The 19,620-nt window shown below is 38.3% G+C and overlaps 2 protein-coding genes across 3 annotated transcripts in view; both read left to right on the forward strand.

Moving 5' to 3' along the window:
* Positions 1-711: 711 nt before the first annotated feature.
* Positions 712-19,620, forward strand: part of CLDN8 (claudin 8) — a 49,189-nt gene continuing 30,280 nt past the window's right edge. For both annotated transcript variants that reach the window (XM_072740868.1, XM_072740867.1), the window contains exons 1-4: positions 712-1,505; positions 12,939-13,013; positions 14,285-14,353; positions 17,466-19,254. In XM_072740868.1, the coding sequence (XP_072596969.1) occupies positions 842-1,505; positions 12,939-13,013; positions 14,285-14,316 (771 nt within the window). In that variant the 5' untranslated portion in view covers positions 712-841 and the 3' untranslated portion in view covers positions 14,317-14,353; positions 17,466-19,254. The remainder of the gene's footprint in view (positions 1,506-12,938; positions 13,014-14,284; positions 14,354-17,465; positions 19,255-19,620) is intronic.
* The window catches only part of CLDN17 (claudin 17), a 30,878-nt gene continuing 30,280 nt past the window's right edge, over positions 19,023-19,620 (forward strand). The window contains exon 1 of the mRNA XM_072740869.1: positions 19,023-19,254. The gene's annotated coding sequence lies outside the window, so the exon portion shown is untranslated. The remainder of the gene's footprint in view (positions 19,255-19,620) is intronic.

The following is a 19,620-nucleotide window of genomic DNA, read 5'->3' on the forward strand; positions in this document are numbered from 1 at the left end:
CGCGACTATTTTTCTAATAAATCAAGATTATCAGGAAAACACCAATAAAGTCATTTTTCTGGCTCTAAAAAGAACAACATGTGTTCGGTGCCATGGAAGAGGACAACCTTGCGTATTTAATTACTTTCACCTTATTTTGTCTTTTGGTGTAATCAGTTCCCTGATTTCACCACAGTGAAGCTTGCTTTGAAATTGTAGACACATTAAATCAACCACTTGGATCACATGTGTCCCAAAGAATGTGGTTTCCCAAGTATGAGCAATCCATCAATCCCCTACTCTCCTTTCACTTTGGCAATTTGACCGTCCTGGCCAATTTCTTAGGTAGATGTTTTATTTTATACCTTGGTCACAGGAGCTCACATAAAGAGTTTCAGAATTGCCTGTACAAAGTACACCTTTGATGTTGCAAGAGATTGGTGCATTTCTTGATGATTGTGCAAACATTCATAATTGTGCCTGCAGGTAAACCTACTGCTGTCTTCTTGGAAAACTGAGAGGTACAAAGAATGTTTATGTGCAGGTCCAGTCGTTCCAAGTATCTCTTGTCGGTTTAGACACACCTGGGTTACCATCCCCCTCTTATTGGCCGAGAAAGTTGCCGCACCTGATTTGTAAGTTTACCTGTCCTAGTCAATGTGGGGGGGCGGGGGGCACTGCAGCCAGCCAACGCTGGATTTAATCTAGCTGGAAGTAGCAGAGCAGGCTCTTTGAAAAATCACTGGGCTCTGAGTTCATTACTACAGGAAAACTGTTCTCTCCTGAGGCACAGAGAAACTTGCTTTGGAGCAGCCCTACTGGCTCAGGAGTTTGGTGGCCTAACACCCATCTCGGAGGACACATGGCTACCTACGCTCTGCAAATTGCTGGACTGGTGCTTGGTGGTGTTGGCATGGTGGGCACACTGGCCGTTACCATCATGCCTCAGTGGAGAGTGTCTGCCTTCATTGGAAGCAACATTGTGGTTTTTGAAAACTTCTGGGAAGGACTGTGGATGAATTGCGTGAGACAAGCTAACATTAGGATGCAATGCAAAGTCTACGATTCCCTGCTGGCTCTCTCTCCAGACCTACAGGCATCCAGAGGGCTGATGTGTGCTGCGTCTGTGCTGTCCTTCCTGGCTTTCATGACCGCTGTCCTGGGCATGAAATGTACCAGGTGCACTGGGGACGATGAGAAGGTAAAGGGACACATCTTGCTGACAGCTGGTATCATCTTCATCGTCACGGGCATCCTGGTGCTCATCCCGGTGAGCTGGGTGGCCAATTCCATCATCAGAGAGTTCTACAACCCAATAGTGGAGACTGCCCAAAAGCATGAGCTTGGAGATGCTCTCTACATAGGCTGGACCACCGCGCTGGTGCTGATCGCTGGAGGGGCCCTGTTCTGCTGTGTTTCCTGTTCCAGTGAGAAGAGCAGAAGCTACAGATACTCCATACCTTCCCATCGCACAGCCCAAAAAAGCTATCACATGGAAAAGAAGTCACCGAGCGTGTACTCCAGAAGTCAGTATGTTTAGTTGGGTCTAGTTTTTAACTTTACCGATAAAGCTATGCCAATGACTGAAATGCCCACTGTTTTCTAAAAATGGAACCCAAAGGAACATTGATTTGTCATTCTTAACTGCCATTCTTAGCATTAATTACAGGAACTGTGCATTGGCTATTTATGATTCTATAAGCTATTTCAGCAGAATGAGATATTACACACAGTGCTTTGATTGTTCTAGGAAGTGCAGTAATACATTTTCTAAAATGATTCATGCATCTTTTCCTTTTGCCATTACTTCAAAATGACATTGTTAAAGACTGTATTATTTTACAACTGTGATTTCTCTATGACACAGCATTATGTATGTAGATCAGCATGACGTTTATATCTCAGATAAATAGAGACAGGCTCACGGGGCTCTATTTTAAATGAAATTCTGATTCAATACACTGAATAAATAAAATTCAACTATTGCTTTTCAGGGGAATCAGGGATAAGATTGAAGAAGGTTAATATTAATTGTGTAAAAACAGCTTAGCGATTAATGCGCCTGATTTATAACGAAGGTTAAAACGAAGGCTTTAATCATCAGCGTAAAGGAAACTAAATGGCTTTCTGATATCTTGTTTTTCAACCTAGAAGTTAGGAATCCTAACTCCTTTATCCTCTTTCCCCAGAGGCCTTTCTTTTCTTGTATATTAAATGAACATCTTTTAAAAGGCAGATATTTTGTCAAGGGGCTTTGCATTCAAACTGCTTTTCCAGGGTTAGTCTAAGAAGAAAGATAAAACTGTAGTCTAAGAAACATTAAAGACTTCAGAAAAGTGATTTTTTTCCCCCCTCTGAAGTTTTTGTGGTGGAGAAGGATGCGTTCTGGCAAGAAATCATGTATGTATGTGAATATTTTAATAACTATTTGAATACAGACTTTGGGCTTTTAGCAATATAAATAACAGGATAGGACAATAATATATCTTAGTTTTTAATTGCTTGTCAAAAATCAAAAACAATTTATCCTGTCTATACTCTATCTGTTCCTGAGGTATCTGTAGATACCAAAGATCAGATTGTCATTTGAATCCCATCAAAAGCAAATATTTAACTTGTTCCTTTTTTTATTCAGATTTACTAAGGGATAGAGAAATATCATACCTTTGTGTTTCCCCCAAATTTGATGCAACTGATAATTCAATTTGAAATTTGTTTCCTTATTTTGCTAGCCTAAATGACCGTATATATCTGCTTTATGTCCTTTATGTTAATAAATTATGCCTTTTATATAAATTTGATATTCTTTTGTTCTTATTCTTTTTTTTCCTGTTTATTAACTTTTAAAAGGTTTAGAATCCTGATATTTTTGGCTTTCCAATTGTAAAAAGAGGCCACATCTTAAATATAAAGATAGATTCAGCATTACTTTTTGAGAATATAAAATACTGTATATAATTTAATATTATTCTTTATAATCATTGGATTCACACACTAATATTTGATGTGGACAATGTATTCGTAACTTATGGAGACAGTGCTGTAGGTTCCAACAAATCTATCTACTGTCAATATTATGTAAGTTTGAGCCATTTCTATTAAGCCACTATTAACCCATTTCTATAGCTAAGTAAGCTAAGTAAGTTTCTACCTCGGAGAAATAACATTAATTAATACAAGGGCTAATGTTTTTAGGAGCACATATTATATGCTAGGACCTCTACTGCTTTATACAAATTATATCATTAAAGATAATCTCAGATGAGGACCTCTGGGAACAATCAATGATTACCCAATAGAGTCAGGAGAAAGAATAAGGACCATCTGACTTCACAGCTCATGCTTTTTTCTCTCCAGAGAAAGTAAATTTTCTTCAGGAGTGTTCAATTTATCACCTTATCTTTGCATGTGGAAATGACATGCTTAACCAGTAATAGTTGGGAGAAGTTAGTGTTTTTTCCCCAGGTTGGTGATTTTGCAACAGCCAAATGCTAATTTAGCCTAAGCATGCTTGCCCCCTTGGTTCAAACCATTCATGAGAACAGAAAGCAAGGAAAACTGAGGGCCTTGGAGAGGTAATCCAGTCTTCTAAGTAGGTCTTGACCAAACATCCCCTTTACCTAGAAACCTCTTCTGAAAGCCCCGAATTCAATTTTTATTTTCTTCTTCTCCTCTCTACCACAGAATTATAGCACTGCTAGTTTTCCTTATGGCACCACCTCTTGAGTATCTCTGAAGTTTTTCTCCAACTTTCTACACTTGCTGTCACCTCAGCTCTTTCTTACCTGGTTGATAAAGGCTTCCAGACTTGTGTCAAGATCTGCAGGATCTTCTTGCCCCAGCCCCCTATCATGTTCCTATCTCAGTTCTTCCTAAAATGCATCTCACCCCCCTAATTGTAGGAATGCTTCACTGCCATAAAGTAGGCCCAAATACCTTCGTGGGTGATAACTATGGGGAGGGAGATCTGTCTTAAAATCATCATGGCAAACGTTATCACACAGTACCATCAGCGTATACCCAGTATGGTAATAATTCTAAAGTCAATGTCCAGAAACTAGAATAATTCATATGCCAAAGGGCTTCCTTAATATCTTGAAAGAGAGGCACTGGAATTGGGAGATGGTTTGATTAGTGGCACATTATGTACAAGAGGACATTTTATAATGTTGTTTTATAACGTAGTTTTATGGAGAAGCAAGGTGACGTGATGGAAAGAACACAGAGGACATGGTTTTACAACCTGAACTTAGAGCTGGTTTTTTTTTTTTTCCCTTTTTTTCCCTACTCTTTCTTACTGTACCACCTGCTGCTCCACCAGGAACCTCTTCTACTGATTTTTTATTCAAATTGACTCCTTCATGCACTGCACAAACAGTCGTTAGGCTGCACTATGCTAAGTTTTAGGGATACAGGGATGTTTTTGTGTTCAAGGAATTTAGATCTAAGAGTTAAGAGGGAAGAGCAAGAAACACAGCCTTACTGCATGTCTACCATGTGCTTGGTGCTTTTCTTTCTTTACCATATCAATCTTCTAAGAATTCTGTGAATTATATATGAGATCATGAAAACATTTGATCTCAAAGTGATGTTATATATAATATCATATATATACACACGTGTGTATGTGTGTGTGTGTGTGTGTGTGTGTATCCTAAATCAAGAGCCTATGTTTTTCCTAGGGCGATATTTTCCAAAGGCATCCCTTCCAGAGTAAACTTTGTGTACAATTAAGTGTGATCTCACCATCTCGTCCCCTGGGCTCCCTATGTCTCCTTGGTCACAGCACCTTTTCCCACAGAACCCCAGAGTAGACCTCATCATCAGTTTTTGCTACCTTTTTTCTCCTCCATCTCCCCAGTCTCAAACCATATGCACAATTTGCTGCTTCTTAGTTTCTAACATCCATCATCTTTTTCCCCTTGGAATACATTGTATTTTTCTAGATTTCTACCATAGGCCTTATATTTCAAATTCTCCAGGCCTCCTTCATTGTCCTGAGAAAGCCTCCCAGAGCTGCCTGGATCCCGGGCAACCCCTCCTTCCAGCCCTGATCCCACTCTCCCAAGTGCAAAGCAAATTAGTAGCTGGGACCTAGCCAATAGGCAGAGCCCAGAGGCCTGCTTTCTGCAGATCTTCAGGCTCTGCCAGATTCTAGGAAGAAAGGACAGACTAATGAGAAGCCAGGGATCACTGGTGCGAGGCCCAAGGCTAGGCCTGAAGCTCTGTGCTCGGCATAAGTGGCACACGTGGAGACCTGTGGGTTCTATCTAATTTACAAATAGTCCTGGAAGGAGGGAGGCATCTGTACTCCTGCATAGTCATGGAGAGATAATTTCAGATGCCAGAAAAACTGGGGGAGGTTCCTTCTTATTTTGAGGCCTTGGAAGGTGAGAATCCAGAGGACTGGGAGCTCAGAGGTGACTTTCCATGGCCCCAGCAGAGAGATGGCAACTTTCAGGTCACTGGGTCACCAGCCAACAATGAGGGTTCCTGCCACCCTAGGGCGTGCTGTGGCTGATTACAACAACTTAACTTCCACAAGGAAAAGAGATCCTAGAATCACATACAGGGTTCAACTGCCAGAAAAAGGAAGTGCAGGCTGAAAGCTCATAACTAGCAGGCAACCTTTGAGGAAACAGATCTGCTGGGAAAGGGAGGACATCTTATACAAACAAATAAGAGCCTAAAGCAGATTGAATTGCAGGATTAAAGGGTTTCTTGTTACTAAATAATGCAGTTTCAACATTTAAAAAATCTGTAGGGCACCGAGAGTTGAGGGGAGTCAATGCTGAGATAAGAATTGGGTGTTTGGAAGCCCAAGTAGAAGACAAGCTCATAACACAGAGCAAACAGAGGAAAAGATGCAATTCGTGAGGAAAAATACAGAAGACTCAGAGAACAAATTCAAGGATCTAAAGAGAAAATTTGGAGAGAGGAATAAAGACCAGATGGAAGGAGAAGCAGTCCCTGACAGGGAAAAATCAGTGTTTAAAATGAAAGGCTTAGGGCGCCTGTGTGGCTCAGTCAGTTAAGATTCATGATCTTGGGATCCTGGGGTGAGCCCCTTGGGATGGAGCCCCACATCCTATTCCCTGCTCAGTGGGAAGCCTGCTTCTCTTCTTCCTCTGCCTGCAGCTCCCTCTTCTTGTGCTCTTTCTCTCTCTCCCTCTCTGTCAAATAAATAAATAAAATCTTAAAAATAAAATAAAATAATAAAATAAAAGTCTCTAATTTGCAGGTAGAAAGGGCTCATTGAGGCCTAGGAAAACTAAAAAGAAAGTTTGTAGTTAAACTCTTAAAGTCACAATAAAACAAAACAAAAACAAACAAAACCCACGTGTGCAAACTTTCACCAACCATAAGAAATTGCTTAACAATAACCAAAAAAAAAAAAAAAAAAAAAAAGATACTTGTATCCAATCTTTCCACCACTAGGTGGTGGATTACTAAGTAAAGGCCCTGGGAGAGCACATCCCTAACCTAAGGAGTCTACTCCCAGGAAGAACCTCATTCCTCTGTGAGTGAGAGAGAAAGGCATTTTGTGGTTAGTCTAGGATCTAGCACCCTGTCCTTCATAAAGCTCTTCTGAGGGCAGGACTAAAGCAATGCAGGGTGGAAGGAATGTGGGAAGGAGGGAAGCCTTGGGCAGCCACGAATCTTGCAATAAACAATAAGGAATTGGCTGGCCCAGAGCCTGGAGGAACATTTGCTTCAGGAAACCACTACAACTATGCCACTATTGGTGCTCAAGTTCAGAACTGCTGTGTTCCCACTCTTGCAGATAATTGGACACCTTTAGCATGGAAAACAAAATCATCTAACAGTCCAGATTCAGGGTTTTTTTTCTTCCCATCTTCTACCCTAGGTGCCACAGTGCTCATATTCTAGCCTGCCAGGCTCCATGTCATTTCTTTGCCATCCAGGAATTCTTTTCCCCAAGACCTTGATGATCTGCAACGCTGTGGTCATCCTTTATTGTCAGGTACAGTTGAACCCTTGAGCTGCTATCCTGGCTCCCTTTGGCTGCACCCACATCCCCCCCAGGCCAGGTGAGCCTGTGTCAGCTGGTCCTGCTGTGAGACAGATGTGTACCCACTGGCCTACCTCTCCACCGGAAAGCAAACTTAGTCTTTCTTAGACTAAGAGCTCAGTGGGCCCCCTCCTTGTCCTTCAAACCACTGTGGATCATAAATTGTCTTTGCCCTATATTGCTAAACTCCATTGTCTGCCCCTTTCTCTGACTCTTCTTCGTAGGCCAATAAATACCTATGGATATGTGGGAAACAGAAAGAAACTTTTATTAAAAATTTAAGAATCAGAAGAAAAAAATCCCATTGTAAAAAAAATGCAGAGAAAAATTATTCCATTGTAAAAAAAAAAAAAAAAATTAGAGAAAAGAAATACTCCATTGCAAAAAAAAAAAAAAAAAGGAGTAAAAAAAAAGAAAATCAGAATTGAACATTTTCTTGATTCAGGAAAGAATTTATACAATCCTTCTTAGCAATGGGTTAAAAGAAAAATCAGCTTTTCTTGTCTTTTAATTTTTTTTCTTGTCTTTTAATTTTTTTAAAAGATAGAATAAATATTACTAACAGGCAGCAAAACAAAGCAACACAAAACAAATAAGAAAACCATCCATATACCCACCTCTTTCTTACTTGGCTTTTCTCCAGATACCCAATCCTCCTCCTTAACTACCAGTCTCTAATATCATTAACTTTGTTGCTTCTATCTTTGATTATTTTTTTTTGTTTTTTTGTGATTGATGTGTGGGAGGGAGTTAGGGAAGAAGAAAGCCCATGGTTGAAGATTTTTTTGTTTTGTCTGCAAGCCAGTCAGAATATACTTGTGCAAAAATCATAAATGAATCTCTTTACCTCTCTCTCTCTCTTTGTCTGAATTAGATCAGCTTTCCTATGCCTTCCCCCCACCTAAAGTAGAGATATGGGTAGATACCTGGAGATCATCTTTGAAGTGGGAACTGTGACTTATTAGATGCCAAATTGTAGAAACGCTTTAGAAATTAAACTTTTTTTTTTTCCAGCTTTAAAGTAGAGAAGCCTTCTGAAGTCAATGAAGCCTAGTCTTATTGCCCTACTATGGTTAAACACTGAATCTTGATGCAATGCTTTTATGTTTATCAAAGGGAGAATCAAAAGAGGAAAAAAAGATTGAGTGCTGGGCTCCATTCTAGTTATTTCTTACTAAATGACAAACTGTCCCGAAACTTGGTGACTTAAAACAGCAACCTCTTAGAATGTAATGAGTTTGTGGGTTAGAAATCCCAGCAGAGTTCAGCTGGCCTATAGCACTAATCGCAGCTAATAGCTCTGGTCCAAAGAACCCACAACAACTTGCCTCACTGCCTGGCACTTGGCAATGATGTCTGAAAGTCTGGATTCAGATGAACCCATCTTCTCATACGTGTGGTTTTAGGGCTTCTCCACCATGTCTTTCCAGCAAGGTAGTCAGGCACTAAGCATGGTGGATAGGGGCCCTAAGGTTCCAAGGGAAAGAAACACTACTTTTGATAGACCTGGTGTAGCTTTCACCATTTGCAATTGGTCAAAAGCATCACAGGGTCAAAGAAAAGAAGTTAAATTCTACTGTACAATGGGAGGACTGTCAAAGAACAGAGACCATTTTCAATCCACCCTATGTCCAAGTGAAGTTTTAAGAATTAAAGGGAATTTTTTTCTTTCAAATGGACTTACTTCATGAAACATAGGCACAACTTAAAAAGTGGTTTGTATTTTAAATTAGATAAGAGGAAACATGTTACCTATTGGACAAAAGCAGGTGTAAAGGCATATATAAATTAAAAATAAGAGGCTTATTTCTCTCTGTAAAAAAGAGGAGGGGAAGAGATTTCCTTCCTCTTCTTTTTCTTAGAACATTTACTTTAGAAAACTTGTGTTTTCTCCTTTCTTTGAAATACATATAAATTCTTTAGATAGTAGACAGGTCTTCTGTCAGCTTTGTGATCCAGGAATGTCTTTCTGTAGGACTTGAGAGATCTCCCTTTTAAATGTAAGCATGAGGGGAGATAGCACCTATCTCTGCTTTCTGTGGGAGTGTAAATCTTGCACCAAGTTGCAAAACAACTAATCATAAAATTACGAGAAGTTTGTTTCTCTTCTGGACAATGTCATTAGTTAATATAGATATAGATTATCACCCTAATTACCAAATAGATTTAGAAAGAACTCTGTGTGACAAAGGTATTTGTCAAGCCCTTTTGCTTGAGGAATAATTGTTTATCTTGAAAACAGGTACGTAATGGGCTATATCCACTTGACTATGTAAAAAGGTGAGGTTTCTTTTTGTCTTTGGAATCACTTAGCAGATTGCCTGTCATGCACATCACATTCTGATTTAATGCTTATTCAATAATGAAACTGATTTTGGGGCACCAGGGTGGTTTAGCTGGTTGAGTATCTGACTCTTGATTTCAGCTCAGGTCATGATCTCAGGATGGAGTCTGCTTAGGATTTTTTTTTCTCTCTCTCTCTCTTTTCCCACCTCCCCCACTTGCATGCATGTGCTCTTTTGGAAAAAAAAAAAAAAAAAGATTTCTTTCCCTACTACCTTTGTGGAGAATTTTCTGGGCTGGAAAATTTTGTTTTTACATTTTCTCCAGCATAAACCATAATAAGAAAAAACACAGATGAGAAAATTTTCCATAGTCTAGAAATTTATGCTTGGTAATAATCAGAGAGGTTTCCAAATGTTTTGTAAATGGACATTTATCTGAGCATTACTTACAATGACGGAAATTGGAAACAATCTAAGTGTCCCATAGAGAAAGGTTAAATGAAAGATGGTGTGCCTGTCCACTCAATTGCATATTTTCCTGCTACTGAGGAATCCTTAATGACCTACATATTTTTTCTGACATAATATTATAAAAATAGAATAAAACCAGTTTTAAAATTCCATACTCACCATGGTCATGATTAAATTGCTCTCTCTCTCACTTACATACACATACATACACACAAGGAAACAGATGGAAAGAAATTGATTGAAATGCAAATTTATATGTGATTACTTTTTAAAATTTTTTTTCTGTATTTTCATTTTCTTTTTTTAAAAGGTTTTATTTATTTATTTGAGAGAGAGAGAAAGAGAATGAGAGAAAGAGAGAGACTATGACTATGAATGGGGGGAGCAGCAGAGGGAGAGGGAGAAGCAGACTCCCTATTGAGCAGGGAGCCCAATGTGGGACTTGATCCCAGGACCCTGAGATCATAACTTCAGCCAAAGGCAGACACTTAGCCACTGAACTGTCCAGGCACCCTTGTATTTTCATTTTTAAATAAACAAGTATTTTCATAGTGAGAAAAAAATGAACTTATAAACGAATATATTTTATGGGTAGAAGTATACAGAGAACAGTAGATGGTTGACTTGGCAGAAAATCAAAACAGAACTGTGGTGGAAAGGGATTAGGAAAGATCCCTGAACTCTGAGAAGAACCATAAAACTACAGGGAAAGGTGATGAGGAATGACAAAACAGAATACAAAATGGTGGATGATTAGAAAAAGAAGAAGCAAATCACATTTTTATAGACCTGTGGATATAAAGTCTTGTGATGGAAAACCAATGGTTTACAATGTTTTAAGCAAAATTAACAATATTAAGAGAAAAGTAAGAGCTGGCCTGTTACATTCTTTGGGCAATATCCAAATTAAAAAAAAGAGTCCAATCAAGTAAACAAATATAAGTTTGAGTTCTACCCTTAATAGCACCATGGAGCAAGTAGTTTTTTTCTGTCATTTGACTTTGATTTTTGTCTGATTCTGTAGACAGAATTCACTTTTTTAGCATGGTAACAGGTAAATACAAACATTTAAATTCCCAAGTAGTTCATTTTTTTTAAAGCTCCATTTGTTAAATAATCCATTCCCTGTAGTTTGCTGATGCATTATTTATCAAGTAGTAAATGCATGCATGTCTCACTGTCTGTTTCTGGGCTATTTATTCTGCTTCATTGATCTCTGGATCTTTTAAAAGTAGATTATCACTAATTGATATAAAGACTGGTAGTTTCATCAAGTCTGTGGATACTTGTCTTGAATACACTTCAGTTCTACTGACTTCTTAACAAAATACTTTCACAGAGTGCTTGTGCCAGTTCACTACACAATGAACACCAAGAAGAAGAAAATGTATTAATAATGAGGAGACCAAATCAAATCTTTTTTCTTTTCAACTGTGGCAGGCATTCTCAGGTAGTGTCTTGCACCCATTTATTCTTACCAATTTCAAAATCCACTGTGATGTAAGAGCAGTTTGGATTTAGAACACAGATGGCACTATTCAGTTGGAGACTGCTTTTATAAATCAAGGTTTAATCAGAAAGCCTTCTACCAAAAATCTATCAGGTCCAAGGTAGAAGACTAGAACTTCAGGAAAGAAGTCGGGATTTTAATGCTTCTGCAACTAACTGTGTAATTTTCAGCAACATTTCTAAGTAATTCTTTTTTTTTTCTTTTTTTTTTCTAAGTAACTCTAAAATTATGAATTTTGAGGGGATGGTATCAGGTTCAAAGATACAGATGCCATTTTATTTTTGTCAATGGCCCTAATTCAAGGTCATTTTAGTGTTATGTTGGAACCAAAATCTTCCTATGCTGTTATTTGCTCTCATTTATATTTGCCCACAGTAGGAATCTGGAGACTTAATCCAGGAAAAGATTTACTCTATATTTGCCAAGGCTTACAAATAGGTAAGGTATTTACGACGATGGCCATACTACACAGTTAAGGTACATGGGTCTCTGGAAACCAATAATGACCTTATATGGTTCCTTTCTTGGGTACCTGGAGAACATTTTCAATAGCTGGATAACATTTATACAAGAGCCAAGTTAATATATGATAAAAGAAATTGCTGGATTTTGTTTATATAGGTCAAGTAGCTAAGTCATAAACCCAGAAAGCAGGAAGTGTTTATTGAGAACATATTATATAAGCAATAGTCCTTTAATGGTGAGTCTTCTGAAAATCTGATGAACTGAGAACCTATCCAGAAACATCAATTTGTGTCTGCCATGTCTTCAACAAGCCCTAATACCTGGCTTTTTTAATACCTAATACTAGGCAGTCTGTCTGAATCACTGGGTGGCATGAAATTAGCCTGCCATCTCAGCGTACATGACCTTGGGTCTTGAGGACATGGCATCACAAATTCCTTGATAATGGAGCACTGTGCATTTACCGTGTGCTGTTTGAAAATAAACCTTGGATTAATTAAGACCAAAATTCTGTGATGAGGTTCCTTGAATCTGGTGCCTAAAATCCAAAATCCATCCAATCTTATTGTTTTGTATTCAAGATCAATTTGTTAACTCGTTGTGCCTCTGACTATACATATCATATGTATGTATATATATGAAATTTTATGTAGTATTTTCCATTTAAAAATTTAGCAATGCACCAAAAATGGAAATCATCCAAAATCCCACTTCAAAGAGATAAGAGGGTAAGGAAGTGGAAGAGCAATACACAAATCTGAATGTATCCGAATCTGAAGCCCATGCCTTTCCATCATTGCATGCTAGTATCACTTCCATTTCTGTGGGAGATTGAGTTAGTCTGTATCCCAGGAATGTTGATAATTTTAGTGCCTTAAATTAATATCCCTTAAATATTCATTCAGTAGTTATATAGTGTAAATAAGACAAATTGATTTGTTTTTGGTTAACTCAACATATACGTTGAAACAAATTCACTTACTGATTCACTTCCAATAATTAATGGAAAGTCAACATTGTTTAAAAATCTAGCAAAACATTTTCTACCTCTCAGTGTTTCCTTCTTTATCTTTGGGGTCCTTTTGTTATTTTCTGACTGTACTACTTCTTAAGAGATGAAAGGCTTTAGCTAAAGATGTGCAAATTATTACTTGCTTCCAGTAAAAGCATCACTCAATGTACTAATGTGTTTCAGATTCTCAGCAGGATCGGACTTTATGTGCACATGACAAAGATATGGAACAGAGATGGGTACTTGCTGGAGAAAAAGGTGCTTTGGAAATTTTTAATCAGATATCTACCTCTGTAGAATTAGTTCCAGTATTGCATATATTCATTAGGTTTTAAAAGAATAAATGGTAATTTTTAAATTTAACTAGCTTGGTCTGGTTATTGGGATGAAATAGATAATCTCTGGAGGCTCTCTGTGTTCATGCTAGAAGAAGAATCCTATCTATCATTGTAGAAAAGGATAACAAAATTACAGCATAAAGGATAGATTTATGGGAAACGCACTCCCTAAGTGGTGATGAAGCTTTCTCTCCAAGCATCTATAATCTAGTTAAAAATGAGAGTCCTTCTAATACCTTATTATTTCTCATGTCCTATTTTGGTAGATCTCTTCTTCTTCTCACCAAGCTTAACATCAATCTCCTGAAATTTTATCTTTCTAAAAATTTCAGAGGTTGATAATTCAAAAGACCCAGTCCTTCATTCACCAAACATTTGCAGATGATCCGCATCAAGCTCAGTGTTCAGCAATTCCTCCAGGACCAGACCAGAGGGTCTCGGCATCACTCTGTGTCAACTCTGGGAAAACATATTTGGTAGTCTCCGTGTGAAGAAATTCATAAACTGAAATGTTGGACTCTTAACACTAGAATGTCAAACTAGTGAATAATAAATTATAAGTCTAGATAAGCTGAAGTCAACTTGGATTATTCAGAATGTAGGCAAATAGAGGGATAGCCTTTAGCCTTTATGGGTTCCAGAGCTGTTATAGCATCTGATGAAAGTCATGAAATCTTTTCTTAAAAAAATTATACACACATAAACCATATATAATATATATACATATATATTATACAAACATACCCCACATATATATATATATATAATATATATACACACATTCATAGACACATATACACATGCAAAGTCTGCACATAATTTCTAGGGTTTTTTTTTTAATTTTTTTTTTAATTTCTAGGGTTTTGTAGACTACCCTGAATTGATTACATGCATGTATGATTCATTCATTCAACAAGTAATTAATGAGCACCTATCTATCTACACCATTCTAAATCTTGACTTTTAAGGAGATTTGAATTATCTTGAAGGGCCTTTTTATAATTAAAATATATTTTATTTCATTAACTGTAAGGCTGTTCCTTCTTGATTTCTATGATGTTGAAAAGAGCACCAGGTCTGAAGTATCTGAGAAAAAGCCAAAATAAGAGAAGGGATGATGAAGGGAGTTTGGACTGAAATTGCAGGATTCTTGGGATCTAAATAATTGATCTGTGTCATAATTTTTCTTAGGACAAGATATGTCCTTTAGTGTTGAAACTTGAGTTCCAATTAAGAAGATCACATGAACATCCATGGAAAGTAAGTAATCTATATACATATTACTGTGGGAGGAGGCTTGTTTTATTCATGAAAAAGACCAGAATCTGACAAATCAAAATCTGGCATGTAAAAAGATAGTATAGTAGACTAGTTAAGCTACCTAAGCCATTAGGTTATACAGACCCAACTGCAGATCCCACCTTTGCAACCCACTGTTTCTGAAAACTTGGACAAATTATTAAACCTCTTAGACAGTTTTATCATTTGCAAAATCATAATAATAACAGAACCTCATAAATTAGTTCCTTATAAGATTCTATATAATGATGCCTATAAAGCACTTAACTAGGGCCCAGAACAGTGTAGGTCTTCCCAATAATAATTGAATTACAAACTGTCCTTCTTGAAAGATAAGTGATTACTGTGTACCACTTAAAAGTAGATGTTCAGATATTCGGGATGAAGACAATGTAAAATTTTTGGAAAAAAAATATTTGAAATTCTGAGCTCAGTTGAGAATTAGTAAATCAATGGTTCTCTACAATAAAGATGGTCAGAAAACAACTGGTTGGGCGCAGAATTCAGGATTACTATTTTACAACCCCTCTCTTGCTCATACTCAGGAGATTGTACTCAATGCTCACACTTTATGGAAAAGTAGATACCACTGATTAGTTAACTGAAGAGGGAGTAATGACATCACACAACACCAGGGGGCACTCTCAGTTTAAGGGAAAAAAACCCAACTGTGTCACCTTTATAAACTGAGAAGGTCAAAACTTGCTAAAGGTCAGGCTAAAGGTCAGGATAGATTGTGGAAAAACTCACTATTACTGTGGTTTAAATTTAGAATTCGTCACAAATCTATTTCTTTTTATTTATTTAGCTTTCAAAAGGGTGTCATACTAGAAGGAAAACAATGCAATACGATTTCTAACATTAATACCACGGTTGCTTTGTACTACATGAATTTTTTTTTTAAACTCTCTTTAGAGATTCCATAGTTTTAATAGGAATTTCCAAGTCATTTATAGGCAAGGGATATTGTACCTACAGAAGTAAATTGAGAAGAGAGAGAGTATTTGCTGATGATAGCTTTTCAAATTACTGAAATAATTCAGTCTCCATTTCTCCCTAATGTGACTTATCCTTCATTTAGCCATTCATCAAAATAGGTGAGCTCCTATCTTCCCCATTTTTATTCATTCATTCATTCATTCATTCAGCAAATATTTACTGAGGTGGGACTATGTGTGAGACATTGGGAATAAAGAAATTCATAAACATCAATCCTGGTCACTCACATAATAAATCACTTGACAGTGAGTCTGCCCCCAGCTTACATATTAGTGAGAAGAGATTGACAATGGATATCCAAAGAAGCAAATGGCCAAAAAACTGAATATATAACTGGACAATGGCCAAACCAAGTATAAAAATAGAACTCTGACCCACAACCTGTTGCAACCTGCCCATAAAGCCAGCTCCCTTATCCACAATAAACAGTTGAGGAAGCCAGACTTCTATAAATCAGCCTTCTATCTCTAGTAATAATCTGGGATGTAAACAATAACTTCTATAACGATTGACCCCAAGTGACCAGGACTCAATTAATAATTTATATCTTCCCTAATTTTTGCCTCTACTTGCAATTTAAGACTAATCAGAGAAAGCCCAATATGTACTCCTCACTAATCACATAGGATGCCTACCTTCTGGTTAGCCTGCTTATGGCTTTCCTGGGCCCACAGCCCCCAATCAGGGCACACCTGAAATTTCCCTACTTCCACTATGAAGCTTTCCCATTCCTTTGCCTGCCTTTGAGTCTGTCAAACACATATGACAACGGCTGACTTCTTTGCTATGTAGCAAGTTCAGAATAAATAGCCTTGCTTTTCGCTTTGGTTAGTCCTCATTTATTTCCATATATAGAATATGACAGGTTTGGAAAAGTACTATGGAGAAAAATAAATCATAATTAAGGAATAGGAGTACTTGCAGGAGAGAGGTTTATCTTATATAGAGTGGCAAGGCAAGACTTAAGCAAAGACCTAAAGGAAGTGAGGGCTGGACCACGTGAATATCTAGGGAGGGGAATTCCTGAAAGGAGGAAGGGCAAGTATAACCTTGAAGGGGAGACTGCTTTATGATTTGAAAAAAATGACCATTTTCAGTGTCAGTACAGAAAAGAGAGAGAGAGTGGCCAGATAGGAGTTCAGAGGCATGCCATATATTAAGCTCTAGAGTAAGAAGAGATGCCTTTGGAGCTTTAAACAGAAGAATGGCATGATATGATTCTGTTCTCAGAGTGTCACCCTGGCTATTGTGTTGAAGTAGACTGTAGGGAACAGGGGAGAAGGCTGGGGTCCAGGTTGCAGTAATGTAGACAAAGATGGCAGTGGTTTAGAAGAGGCGGATGGTAGTGAGCCTCATAGAAAGACTTTTGGTTTTGAATATGTTTGAAGGCAAATCTGACAGATGTGTTGATGGGTGAAGTCTGAAGGGTGAAATAAAAAGGGGACAAGAGGACAAAAACCAATATTTTTAGATGCATGAAATTGGAAGATAGATAAAATTGGGAAAGGATGAAGTGGTTTGGGGTGGCTATTTCTAACAACTGGCAATTTAGTGCTAGTCACAGTGAGTTTGAGACACCTGTAGGATTTACAAAGGAAATTATGGTGAGCTCCAGACTGGGGATAAAAGTGTGGGCACTGTCAGCATGGGTGTAGAGTTAAAGCCATCCATATGGTCACCTTGAAGCAGTTTTGTGTTATAGGGGCTGGGAAAATGAGAAGGAATTCACCAAGGGGAATGAGAAAAGTGACTGGAAAGATAGGGAACAAACTAATAGAGAGAGTGGCCTCCCTGATACTAAGTGAAGAAAGCACTGTAAGAGTAAGGCGTTGTTACTGGGGACAAATCTTCTGATGGGTTAAGTAAGATGAAAACTAAGAATTGATGATGAAGTTTAACATTATAGAAATTGTTCATGGCCTTCAAAATAGTTTTCATGGAAATTGTAAAGAATAAAGTCTGATTGAGCAAAACTTGAACATAGTAGAATGGGAGGAGATAATTTAAAGATAAGTAAGAAGCTCTCTGTCAATTCTACTTAAGAAAGAGGTAAAAAAGTCTTTTTCCGTAACAGGTTTGGCACCAGAACACAGGTGTCATGAAAATCACCACTAAACCTAAACCAAGATGGGAAAGGAAAAGACTCACATCAACATTGTCATCATTGGACAGGTAGATTCGGGCAAGTCTACAGGTAGATTCGGGCAAGTCTACTGGCCATCTGATCTACAAATGTGGTGGGATTGACAAAAGAACTATCGAAAAATTTGAGAAGGAGGCTGCTGAGATGGGAAAAAGCTCCTTCAAGTATGCCTGGGTCTTGGATAAACTGAAAGCTGAACATGAACGTGGTATCACCATTAATATCTCCCTGTGGAAATTCGAGACCAGCCAAGTATTATGTGACCATCGCTGATGCCCCAGGACACAGAGACTTTATCAAAAGCATGATTACAGGCAGGTCTCTGTGCGGTCCTGATTGTTGCTGTTGGTGTTGGGAATTTGAAGCAGGTATCTGCAAGAATGGGCAGACCCATGAGCATGCCCTTCTGGCTTACACACTGGGTGTAAAACAACTAATTGTTGGTGTTAACAAAATGGATTCCACCGAGCCATCCTATAGCCAGAAGAGATACAAGGAAATCATTAAGGAAGTCAACACCTACATTAAGAAAATTGGCTTCAACCCCAACACAGTAGCATTTGTGCCAATTTCTGGTTGGAATGGTGACAACATGCTGGAGCCAAGTGCTAACATGCCTTGGTTCAAAAGATGGAAAGTCACCCGTAAAGATGGGAATGCCAGTGGAACCACACTGGTTGAAGCTCTGGATTGCATTTTGCCACCAACGCATCCAACTGATAAGCCCTTGTGTCTGCCTCTTCAGGACGTCTACAAAATTGGTGGTATTGGTACTGTCCCATGGGCTGAGTGGAGACTGGGGTTCTTAAGCCTGGCATGGTGGTCACCTTTGCTCTGGTCAATGTTACAACTAAAGTAAAGTCTGTTGAAATGCACCATGAAGCTTTGAGTGAGGCTCTTCCTGAGGACAACGTGGGCTTTAATGTCAAGACTGTATCTGTCAAAGATGTTCATTGTGGCAATGTGGCAGGTGACAGCAAGTGACCCACCAATGGAAGCAGCTGGCTTCACAGCTCAGGTGATTTTCCTGAACCATCCAGGTCAGATCAGTGCTGGATATGCACCTGTGCTGGACTGTCACACAGCTCACATTGCTTGCAAGTTTGCTGAGCTGAAGGAGAAGATAGATTGTTGTTCTGGAAAAAAAGCTGGAAGATAGTCCCAAGTTCTTGAAATCTGGGGACGCTGCCATTGTTTATATGGTTCCTGGCAAACCTATGTGTGTTGAGAGCTTCTCTGACTATCCTCTTCTGGGCCGCTTTGCTGTTCGTGACATGAGACAGACGGTTGCTGTGGGTATCATCCAAGCAGTGGACAAGAAGGCAGCTGGAGCTGGCGAGGTCTCCAAGTCTGTCCAGGAAGCTCAGAAGGCTAAATGAATATTATCCCTAACACCTGCCACCCCAGTCTTTTTTTTTTTAATATTTATTTATTCATGAGAGACACAGGGAGAAGCAGGCTCCATGCAGGGATCCTGATGTGGGACTCAATCCGGGGACTCTGGAATCATGCCCTGAGCCAAAGGCAGACGTTCAACCACTGAGCCACTTGGGGATCCCCTGCCACCCCAGTCTTAAACAGTGGTGGAGGAACGGTCTCAGAACTGTATGTGTCAATTGGCCATTTAAGTTTATTTTTTTATTTTTTTTATTTTTTTTAATTTAAGTTTAATACTAAAAGACTGGTTAATGAGAACAATGCATCATAAAATCTTCAGAAGGTAAGGAGAATGTTTTGTGGACCATTTTGGTTTTTTTTTTTTTATATGTGTGTGACAGTTTTAAGTTATTAGATCTTAAAATCAGTACTTTTTAATGGAAACAACTTGACCAAAAATCTGTCACAGAATTTTGAGACCTATTAAAACAAAAGTTTAATGAGAAAAAAAGAAAAAAAGAAAGAGGTAAAAAACTGCATTAGGAAGGGGTTGCTGGGCCAAGGGAAAGGTTTTTGTTTTTTCTTTTAAAAAGTTTGGTTGTATTGCAATAGGTTTGAATGTTTACAGTAAGCAGAATAATGGCCCACAGAATATGGCCATGTCCTAATCCCCAAGCCCTGTGAATTTGTTACTTTTCATAGCAAAAGA

Source organism: Vulpes vulpes, chromosome 15 (genome assembly GCF_048418805.1).
Source record: "Vulpes vulpes isolate BD-2025 chromosome 15, VulVul3, whole genome shotgun sequence".
Lineage (NCBI taxonomy): Eukaryota > Metazoa > Chordata > Mammalia > Carnivora > Canidae > Vulpes > Vulpes vulpes.